The sequence below is a fragment of the Pan paniscus genome, chromosome 10 (assembly GCF_029289425.2).
Source record: "Pan paniscus chromosome 10, NHGRI_mPanPan1-v2.0_pri, whole genome shotgun sequence".
NCBI classification, from domain to species: domain Eukaryota; kingdom Metazoa; phylum Chordata; class Mammalia; order Primates; family Hominidae; genus Pan; species Pan paniscus.
Window position 1 is genome coordinate 55,401,489 of NC_073259.2, and position 12,324 is coordinate 55,413,812.

Genomic DNA, 12,324 nt, shown 5'->3' on the forward strand with positions numbered 1-12,324 from the left:
AGTCAGTAGAACCCAAAGGTAGAACCAACAGCCAGACATTATTTTTGCAGGACGGCAAGGATATTCCTTTCATTTTCATAGAATATTCAAAGATTTTTATAATGTGTTTTAGGAACAAGTTACCAACTATGCATATTTTAAAGAAGAGTTTCCACATGCAGATATTATACCGTCCAAGCAGCAGCTCACTCAACTTTTTAAATTATTAGATTTAATGTCTCTGGGGAACTCATTAATTCTGAAATTTTACTTCATAGTTTCCGGGAGCCTCATTTGGTTAAAAAAGTATATAACATATGCAGACTTCCAACAAAAAGTCTTTTATGAGGTGAACTGTACTATTTCCATATTTTAATGCTTTGAGAACATTTATATTGTTAAAACCATTTTCATAAAGTAACACTCTTCAAAAACCGTATAAGACATTATTGAAGCCTATCACAAAATCTAAGAAGTTTGTTTCCCCATAAATCGTTTAAGAAAGTAATTTTAGGCTGGGCGTGGCAGCTTACGCCTGTAATCCAAGCACTTTGGGAAGCCAAGGCAGGCGATCTCTTGAGCCTAGGAGTTTGACACCAGCCTGGCCCACATGGCGAAACCCCATCTCTACGAAAAGACAGAAATTAGCTGGGTGTGGTGGTATGCACTTGTGGTCCCAGCTACTTGGGAGGCTGAGGCAGGAGGATCCCTTGGGTTGGAGAGTTGGAGGCTGCAGTGAACCAAGATCATGCCACTGCATTCCAGTATGGGCAACAGAGCAAGACCCTGTCTCAAAAAAAAGAAAAGAAAAAAAAGAAGAAAAGAAAAATTTTAATTTTGAGAGGTGAGAAAAGTAATGATGTAAGAGTCCAAAGAGAACTTCATAAATACCGAATGGTAATAAGGAGTTATTACTTTTAAGTTAATATTAAAATGTGTACCCAATCCCCCGCTGGCTGAAAATTCTTTCAAATCTGAAAGATCTGAGTTGTCAAATAAAATCGATGTCAAGGATTACAGTACACTGTCAGCTTTAAATTCAAAATGTCACTAAAGTGGTAGGATGGTCTTTTAAAATTTCATAATGTACATTTTTTGACTAACAATCCCTTATCTATACAGCACAAAATAAAATCAAAATTTGTGAATTAGTTGATTTATTTGAGGCAAATCTTCTAGGCAAATTTGGTGGGAGCTGGGATAAGTGCTTTTGGGACTTGAATTATCTAAATTGTCTCTACATATTGATTGATTGAAAACGACAACAGCAACAATTTACATAACTTTGTACTGGGTAGACATATATTTTTGGGGTTTGTAAGACTATTAAATCTAAAATCCTGACATGATCAAAGGATATTTTCCAAAATGCATTTTCCCCCCATGTTTGAAAGAATTTCAATAGCAAATTTACTTTAATCTCCTCCTCTTTGTGACTTACCCTTTGCAGTTGATCCTTGTTGCCCTTTTTGGAGTCCCTCAGTCTGTCAGGAAGATAATGAACAGTATGTAGACTGGTGGCCAAAGAAAGCATGGAAACTGGTAGCCGGCTCCACAAGCAAGAATGGCGAGGGAGCTAGAACACTTATGATGCCTGTTGGCAACTCTGGCACAACTATGGGAAGTGGTGTCCCGAAATACAGAGAGAGAGGATATGCCAGAGACAAAGAAGGGACTATTCGCCATTGAAAAGACTCTACCCTTGTGTAGCAGTGGACTCTAGAGTGCAACTTGCCAACTTTTGCTACTTCACGCTGGGGGTTTTGTGTTGTATACGTGTGTGCAGGAGAGAGAGAGAGAGAGAATGAGTATGTGTTACTCCTGGCAGATTTTTTTTCTTTGTGCTTTCTTATCAAAATATGAACCTCGGTTCAAAAAGTTATGGACTCTCTGTGTTCCAGGTTTAATCTCTGTGAAAAAGTGAGAGAAATTAAGAAGAAATTATTATCTTTCAATGACATGTGGTAGTGATGGCTGACAGAGAAAAAACAAAGGTAGCAATATAATAGCAAATCTAGAGAGATGATTATATTGAACTTTACCTAATGAACTCAGGCAAATTTGAGTGAAAAAAGTAAAAAAATAGAAAGTACTAATCTATATTTAGCATTGGCCCAGAATTATCCCAGTATGTAAATGAGTAGGCTATAAAAGTATATGCTACATAAAGTAAAATTTTTTGAACTACTGTGCTATATAAAGTAAAATTTTTTGAACTGCAAATTTATTTTGTCTTGTCTACTTATGACTGAAGTATATGTGTATATTTGTTCTTGAATAAAGTATGTTACTAGTATGTGGGAAAGTAGGTGATGGCATTTAATTGCATTTATTTAGCCATTGACCAATGACATAAAAAAAAAAGATACAAGAATACAGATTTAGTAGCACATTTTTTTTAACTTCAGTCTTTGTTCAGCATTGAATATGTCATCATTTTATAATAGTGCTGCTTTTTTGTTTTGCGTATAATAATGATAATTATTGTTATTACTATTATTAATTCCCATTACTCTGAAAAAAATTACAACTTACTGGCTTATAGTTTAAACTTGAAACAGGACACTGAGTCACACAGACTTCCTTTTCTAGAGATTAGCGTTCAAGCTAAAAAATGAATTCAATCACATACAGAGACAAAGTATGTGAGTTACATAAGTATTTTAAAATCCGTGAAACTGGACAAGATTTTAACCTCAGACATGAGCACAGTAAAGTTTCTAATTTATATAATTCTAGATAAGTATCCAAGGTCATAACTGGATAAAGAAACTCCATTCTACTTTTTAATAGATTAAGTTACATTTGTGAAACTGTTGCTAGGTAAAAGTTATTTCCTGTTAAGAATTTTTTGTCTTAACTATCATATGCTTTCTATTTGTGTAGGCAAATTTTAATTTGAATGGGGAGCTTTTGTTTGACAATATTCTGGTGCATTCAGCTTGTTAGAAGCAATAGAAATAGAATTAAAGGTGTTTATATTTTAAAAGTATACTTCATGTGGAGTTAAAATTTAAATTATGTCTAATAGATACACATGCAATTTAAATGATCTAACATTATGAATATACTTAAAAATATGTATATATTCTGTTTTTTAAAAAAATAATTTGGTGTAACTAAATAGGCATACAATTTTGGCTTAAATGTGATAAATTATTATATATAACATATCCTTAACTATGGCTTATAGCACTTGCTTTACCAATGTAAACCACAATAAAAATATTATCTTCATCTTAGAAAATGTGATTTGTTCTAGTCTTCGTGTATCTTTGTGTGGATATAATCAAGAGGTGAAAATAAAATTAATAAAATATTCAATAATCATAATAGATGAAATATTAACATACTAAAATTTAGGATTATAGAAGTGTAATACACACACACACACACACATATACACCCAGCAGGGCAATAGAACTTATTATATATATGTATAAAAAGATAATTATATCTTTTAAAAATTCTATCTGTATTAGAAATGGATTAATGAGCAGGTGTGGCTAAGACTGATAAAATTAGCCTAGTTCTCCTGCTGAACTCTTAATTTATGAGAGTGGTTTTATCTGTGTATTTCCCTCTTGGAGGCCCAGAGTACTATCGTAATCTACATAGAGAGCAAAGGAAATTTAACCCTTTTGAAATGATTTAAAATGTCAGCAAAGCTGGAGATAAATGATCACTTCTACATTGAATACATTGATACACATCTTATATATAATAATTTATACTATTAATAGTAAAAACATGAACCAGGACTTTATGAAGAAAAAATTATTTTTGCTCAAAATATGCTTATAGTTTGTGTTTACTGGGGCAATTAATTAAAAATCATGCTAGTTCTGCAGATTTAGACAGAGATCGGCTCATAATCTAGGAATACTGAAAGGTCATATTTCTTACCTTTTTAAGAAACTAGATTATCAGGATTTGAAGAAGTTAAAAGAAAAAAAAGGCTTGATTGTGTTGATGTTTTAACTACTTTCTTTAAGAATCAGTGAAGGTTGTTGATGTTATCGTGTAAGAAATCATTCTTAGATGCTGAGAAGTTTGTCAAACACTATGCCTACAACAAAAGCAAAGAAAGTTAGCAAAATCAGGGAGAGCTAATACATTGTTATCTGGACCTATGAAGATGGCTTTTTGTGGTGATAGGAAAACACAAGTCTCATGGTGCATTTTACTTGTAATCATGGAATTAAAGGCTTGGTTCCAGTCACCTCTGAAAAACTCTGCTGCCCTCTGCCCACAAATACAGATTTAAACCTCTTTTACTGTTTAAACAGTAAAAATGTCTGCAACCCATGCGTTTAATTAGGGTCATCATAACTACATTTCAGTCCAAGGGGTCTTTCATTTTCGTGACTGCTCCATTTTCAAACTCACTGTTTTCAAAAATCTTGATATGTGTTCCAGGACTTGAACAGAATTGCAAGACAGGGAAATGTGGGAAATCACTGTGCTGAAGTACAAATGAGAGACAAAAACTAAGGGTGTTGTTCCCCATGAGAAAAGATCATACCAATTTTGTTCCAAAATCCCTTCAGCATCCAAATTAGAGAAGTTGTCTTTCATATACAATTTGTTTACAAATTCTCATTTGAGATATCCTTTGATACATATCTGAAACATGTCACACTGCGGTGTACTCCAAAGGGGAGACATGCCTTGTGAATTAAGCATACCTGCATGAGAACAACACAAGCCACATGCGTGTGTAACTCCAAAATATTATGAGACAACACACATCCATTCATAAGCCTATTACTTCTTTACAAATTAATTTGATTAAAGCTTCTTTATTGACAAAATGTATAAGTGTCTGGAGTTATAGTCTTCATAATTAGATTGTATTCTAGAAGTGACTTTTTGATAAGTTAAACACCTTTCATAGAAAGAATCAAATGAATTCTCTGGTTGATGTTTGAAATAGAAAGTAGGCATTACCTCCAATTTTAAGGTGAACACTTAAGGACCCAGAAGTTGACTGACTGACTCAAGACAACATGGTGGTAGAGAAAGGGATGAGGTGGGTTAGGTATGTATTTGCCATTGGTCCATATTATATGCAAAACTACATAAATGTCAGGAAAATAAGCATTATCTATTGAAGGGTGGCCTTCAGGAAAATCTTCAGATGTGCCAAAAATGGCAATATTCTCTTTTTTCCATACCTTTGTTGTAATTACATGGGGACATTTTCATGGAAAATCATAGTTGTCTGCATTACTCTCAGAGTTATTTTAAGGAGATAGAGAAGGTTAATATGTTTAATATGATTGGCACTTGTGCCATTCTTTGGGGCTGAATATAATTGATGTGAGGCAAATTTGTTAATATCACTGGCAAGGTAAGATCACAGTATGACTGTGCTATTGCCCTAAGTGTGTTTGCAGAATTCAGCTGTGCCCATTGTGTAGCAGGTACGGAGGGAGATGCTGGGAATCCTGAGATGAAGTTAATACCTTTCTTGCCTTCAAAACATAGGTGAAGAGAGGAAATACATGAATTGATGGGTTTAATATAATATAGGAACTGTGATGAGATATACTGGTTATTTGTTTGCTTGTTTTATGTTTTTGAGAGCAAAAAAGAAGGGAATGAAGCAGAAAAGACTTCTTGGAGGATATCATAGCTGAGCTGTAGAGTAAAAGATAAGTGATATAAGGGAGTAATACCCCAAAAGTAGAGGGAGATGGATAAGTTTGTAAACTGTCCTACAGGTTTCAGGTATAAATGTGACTATGCATAATACCGTTTTCCCACTATTAATGGAGCATAGAAATGATCCTAATGAACAGATTTTATTCAACAGTTTAATCACTTTACTCAAGGACTTTTAGAGCCAGATTACTAGCTACAGTAGTAATCAATTTGCTCAAAATACCTGTTTAATTCATTCCCTCAGACTTTAAATAACACATACATGTAATAAAAGGTAGGGGAAAAATAGAGACGTAAACAGACACAAGCCAGATAAATGGCACTGGAGTAAACTTTATTTTGTAAATGCAGTCAGAGAGCTTGGAACTTATAACATAGAATAATTATTTTAGTTATAATTACATTAACAGGAAATAGCAAAACAGTATTATTGAATCACAAGGAAATTATTGGTTGTGATTTATTATCAAAGTATTTTTCGTCACGTTTCTCTGTATAGTGAGAATTGTTTCAATATTACAGTATTGAGCATCATGAACAGATAAAATATTAATGCACATTATATTTTTTCTTTTAATCTTAGTAGAATCTAGGAATTGTTGGTAATAGTGTAAAATATAATAAAAATCAGTGAAAAATACCTTTAATATTCTCTTTAGAGTAAGTATCTGTGATTTAATATATAGTATTTGAAGTCAGACAGGTTACAAAGGTTAGAAAGTATAAAAATATCCATGTATTAAAAGAGATCTGTAACAAAATTGGCCTGAGAATCTATCTGCTTATCTACCCAGATTCTTCAGATATATTCTTGAGACAATGCATCTTATAGCTTGGGTTGGCTATTTCATTTTTATCTCCATATACTGCCTTATGTTTATGACTTTTAGCAAATCCTCACTTCTGGATCATCTACTTCTCTAGATGCTGAATGGATGCAATAATATGTTTTCTTAGTCTTACAGAAATGTTATGTTGGAGGCTGAAATGCAATATGTGATCAACATACTTTCTCCTCTACAACACATGGATAGCATTGCATTTACATGACATGCAAATTCAGTGTTTTGTTCAAAGTAATCATCTTGAACAAGATTTAGAAAGGAGGACTAATATTTTATTCATTGTTTCATTTATGTATGTTCTATCTTATTCTGAAAAGGATCCAAGGCAGCTTATAGAGATGCTTGTAATATGAGAGTAAACTAAATTGGCTGGGGACATTGAAACAAAGGAGTAATATAGGGTGAGAAATCTGAAAAGTCTGCAGAGGACAGTATGTCATGAAGACATGTCTTGCTAGAGACTTTAGCTGTAAGCTCTCTAACCACTAATGCAGAGGAGAAAGCTTTCTCCCTTTCATGATAAAAAGGGCCCTTTCAGAACAGAAAATATAAGTGGGCAGCACAAAAACACAGATTCCTAGTCCTGAGACCAAAGAGATTGTCGTAGACCTGTTGTTCACTGCTCAATTCTGTAGAGGCTTACAAATTTAACTAGAACAAAAGAGAACCAAATATCAAAGAACTGCTTCAAAGTTCCCCAATGACTTCAACACAGGCAAGTCAATGTGTAGTTTGGCAAACCTGACCATTGCAGTTGGGTCCGGATTTGTTATTCTGTCAGACTGACTTTATCCAGATGGAGGAGAAATTGGATTTACTCAAGACCAGTGAATTATCACTTCTTTCTGCCATGTTTTTGATAAGCATTGTGTGGCAGAAATTAAGTGTTAACAATTAAGAGTTGAACATTGGATTGAGATAATTAACCAAGCATGGGTAAGTTTAGCACAGTCAGAAAATGATCACAAGGGCTTAAGTGATTCAGGCATTTTTAAGGCCCCTATGTTAGGTTCCCACCACTGCTGTGGTGAGCTCTGTTTATATAAGCCTCCTCTACAACTATCGATATCAAAGCGTTGTGTTTGAAGCGCTCTAATAGAACCTTTTATCTCAGTGGTTATTAAGATATCTGAAACTTGCATAGCAATGGAGGAGGATGGATTCTAAAAAAAAACCTTCATAATTCAGAAAATTTTAAGAGTGAAGTGAAATAAATCATGAGTATATACTTGCACTTTTGAAGGTCAAAGAGAATTATTTTATGTGTTCTGATTAAACCAATGTTACCGGATTTCATATGAATTGTACTAATCCAAAAGTAGTGTGTAACACTAAAGTGCTGTTTTGTGATTTTCCCTGGGTAACTTGAAAGTGAGTTCTAGAAGTTTGGGTTCCTAAATAGGAATATATCAGAGCCTACAATTCTTTTTGCTATTAACATATTCATATTAATCTGCTTCTGAAATTTAAATCTAGAAGAGGTCAAGATGCTATTGATATAAAGAGTAATGTTTCACATAAAATACCATGATATATTAGTATATACAAGATAGTTTAGGGAGAATAAAGGACTGGATACCTAAGTAAGTTTTTTCTCAAATAAGTTCTTTAAAAACATTTTTTATTGCAAAAACTCTACTAAAATTAAGGGCAGATAGCATTTTTACCCCTCCACATCCTGTCTTTAAAAACTGGTATTTTCACTGGTTAAACACCACTTGTATGTTGCTTGTTACTGATTGCAAGGTCCATAAAAGTTTCATGGATTTTAAGCGATTCAGTTTTATGGCAAGGAATAGCTTGCATTTGCAAAACAAATTGGCAGAGCTTAAATTCTATTATACAAATGGCTACTGTGACATCCCTCATGTTTGTTATACTGCTTTCACTCCTACAATCTGTATCTTCTTCTAACATGCTACATTTCACCATTGCACTGAATACCAGCAGTTTGTACTTATTTCTCAGCAGTGTGTGTTCAACTTAGCACTGGCCATTAAATTAACTCAAAGGGGTAGAATATGAGTCTGCTCTAGATTGCTGAATGTTTAGCATGTTTTTGTAGTTGCACAGGTCAACCTCAGTTGATGAAAGCTTTTTAGTTAGAACTAATACATGTTTACTCAATCCTTACCCCTCCTCACCTAAACTGAGAAGACACCTGAGAAGGTAGTGATGATTACTTCAAGGTGCAGAAATTCTGAATTAACATGTTGTTATTGATAAAATATTTATTAACTATTATAGAAAAAAAGTGTAGTGACTATTACACATATTAATATGTTATAACTTTTTAAAATAGCATCCTATTACACTCTGGCCATAGGAAAGTTTGAAGATTCTTAAATTATTATATTTTAAAAATATATATCCATAGATATGGACAATAATAAACTTATTAGTATAGTCTCTAACTTTCATCCTAGTTAATTAATCATTTGAATAATAGATGATTTAACAGTTTTGAGAAATGTGTTATCAAAACTAGTATACCTGTTTGAAATGTTAATATTGGTGGAATAAATTAAACCTTTGAATATTAATGAAATTGTCCAGCATACATAATTTTAGATTAATGAACAATGTAATTATGTATTAGTCCTTTTAAATATTTTGTAAATTATTAATTTATATTCATAATGATATCAAGCATTTTTTTGATAATGATTAAACCTTTCTAAAAACTTTAAAATACAATTGACAAATATATGAAAGCCAATATTATGTACTTTTTTTCCTTTAATTTTAGTCATGATTTCATTGGAGAATTTACAACAAGCTATAGGGAACTTTCTAGAGGGCAGTCACAATTCAACGTATATGAGGTAAGAGGCATTTTATTTTACCATTGTTTTTTTCTAGAATAAATAAATCTGTGCTTTAAAAGTATGGATTCTGCAAAGCATAATTGCCAAAGGTTAACTAAGTATCAGTGTATGTAAGAATCTTTGAAGTTGTTGAGCAGACATTTTTAGATTCAATGATATTACTTCTTCAAGTCACATTTAAATGTTTTTGATTTTTAATTCTTGTGTATAAAGCATTTTACTTTAAAAATATGGATATGAGTTTATTGTTTCTTAAGCTTCAGCCTTTATGTTTTGCCTTTTTACCAACCTCCTCTTCCATCCCTTCCTAATAAAGAAGAAGATTAGCATTTTTGTGGTGTCAGTGTGGCGTTATAAAATGAGCTGTGATCTGCATATATATCTGAGCACCTTCACTACCGTTTAGGTGGAGACTGAAGGGAATGACAAGGTAATATGCAGCCATTAAAGAAATCCAAGTTGTTAAAGCAGACACATTGTAGTTATTTCTGCCTAACACCACTGTGCCAGTTAATCACCAAATATGTATTGAGCATGTAGTATGTTCTAGCACTGTTATTCCTCGAGCTATGGCATCTGTACATTTCCTTTAACTTTAAAATTTAACGTACGTGGATACCAAAGGAGAATATCTCAGTATTTAATCAAGAATGGTAATACTTCCCTGCCAGGTTGATGCTAAAATTGGCCTCTGTTAAGTAGAGAGTGAGAAATCTCCTTCTACCACTTTATTCCAGCATTTATTTATTCATTCACAAAACAATTTTTTAAGTAGTTTCTATATTTTATGTTCTATGTTAGGCCCTGGGGATACAGAGGTGAATATAAATTTCAGTACCTAATGGGAAAGACAGATATAAAATATGTTTTGTGTAGATTGATATGTGCTCTATATAGTAGTATACTTAGTGCTCTATGAAATTATTACAGAGGGGCCAAACTCAGCTCAAGAAAATTTCTCAGTCAGAAAGAGACAAAGATTATGCATTAGTTTAGCTGGGTCTTTCAAGGAAAGAATATTTAGGTTCTAAACAGGAAATAAATCATATAAGACAGGTTGTAATTACGTAAATACCTATTTTGTCTGCCTAACATCAAGGCTGAGGAAGAACCACACATGCACACTAGTTCTCCTTGTACTAGCATATAATACTCCAGAGATTAACCACTTTTAGTTTCTCTAGCTTTTGTAGCATTTTCTCATCATTGGTTTCAGTCAGTCCCCAGACTCTCTTGTCCAATAAAGCTTGCTAACTGACAAGACTGGTGCCACATCTGATGAGATGACAAAGAAGCTTAATAATGTTTATGTGTTCTTAAATACCCTGTAAGGCCATGACTTCAAATATAAATGTTTTCTTATTATGCATATTTTCAAAAGAAGAGATCAGTCTGAAGAAAATCTAGGAGACCATTATGAATTATGTACAAGTAATTTTAGGAGTTCAATGGACAATCTTTGGTCCAATACATTACAAACTTTATTATCTGCACTTGTGCAAGGGATTCAGGTTTATCAAGCAACCAAAAAAATTTCCAGCCATTAGTTCTTCATATAATTATTTCTGCCACTTTCTCTTTCTCCTCTCTCTTTTTGGTACTACCATTCTACTTATGTTGTTATGCTTAATGGTGTCCCATGGCTCTCTTAGGCTCTGTTTTTTTGTTTTTGTTTGTTTGTTTGTTTTGTTTTGTTTTTCTTTTTTTGTTTCTTTCCTCAAACAGGAAAATCTCAGTTGACAAATCTTCAAAATTACTGATTATTTCTTCTGCCAGCTCAAATGTTCCGTCGAACCCTTCTGGTGAATTTTTCATTTCAGTTGTACTTTACAAGTTGAGAATTCTTGTTTGGCTCCTTTTTATGTAATTTTGATTCATTTTTGATATTTTCTGTTAGGTAAGGAACTGTTTCATACTTTCATCCTTTACGCATGATTTCCTTCTTTCAATATATTTGTAATAGCTGATTTAAAGATTTTGTTTAATAAATCCCATATCTGCAAGTCCCCAGGGACAATTTCTGTCGACTTCTTTCTTCTATGTATAGAAAAGTGTGGGCTATACTTTCCTGTTTCTTTGCATATCTTATTTTTGTTGTTGTTGAATGCTGGAAACTTTAAATAATATAATGCAGCACATTGGAAATCAGATTCTCCAGCTTCTCCAAAGTTTGTGTTTTTTGCTCTTTGTTCAGTGATTTTCATGGACTAATTCTATAAAATTGTTATTCTTTGTCATGTGGGCTGCTGAAGTCTTTGCTTGGTTAGCTCCGTGATCAGCAGATGTTTTGACAGAGATTTGTATACACTTGGGCACTCCTTATATGCTCCAACAATGTAAAATCCTGCCTTAGCTTTCACTTGTTGTTTGAGCAGAGACTTGAGGTTGGACGGAGATAAGAATTCCCTAGATCTTTCTTGGGCATGTGTACACCCCTTCAAAGGGCATGGGCTTCTAGATTTCCAGCAATATGCCAGAGCTTTTAAAAGCCCCCGATAAACATCTCATTCTCTAGATCTTCCTTTTTGGTTTTTGAGTTAGCCTCTTACTTGCCTCAGATTATATCATCACCTCCAGCAGATACGCTGTTAAACACCTGCAACTGACTACTTTCAACAAATGTCCTGGAGATAGGGCATTTCCCTCTGAGCAGGCTTTGAGTTAAGTCAAATAATGACAAGCCCAAGCCCTATGAATGGAGCTTTTCCAGAAAGCTTCCATATAAGTCAGTTAATGACAATTCTCTAGAAAAGACACATTTTTTTGTTTTGTTTTTAATTGACACATGTTAATTGTAAATATTAATGGTGTACAGTGTGGTGTTTCAATACATATATACATTGTGTAATGATCAAATCAGGATAATTACCATATTCATTACCTGAAACACTTTTTGAAGAACTTTATACCCATTCTGTCCCCTCCAGTGGCTTTTAAACTATTGGTTTACACAGCCACTGTAGTTGCTAGGCTGATGGTTTTCAATGCTGCTACATACAGAGCTG

General features: G+C 33.4%; 1 protein-coding gene across 2 annotated transcripts in view; it reads left to right on the top strand.

The window, feature by feature from the left end:
- Nucleotides 1-12,324, top strand: part of CPNE8 (copine 8) — a 280,364-nt gene that overhangs the window by 164,030 nt on the left and 104,010 nt on the right. For both annotated transcript variants that reach the window (XM_003825722.7, XM_063593096.1), the window contains one exon: nt 9,241-9,316. In XM_003825722.7, the coding sequence (XP_003825770.1) occupies nt 9,241-9,316 (76 nt within the window). The remainder of the gene's footprint in view (nt 1-9,240; nt 9,317-12,324) is intronic.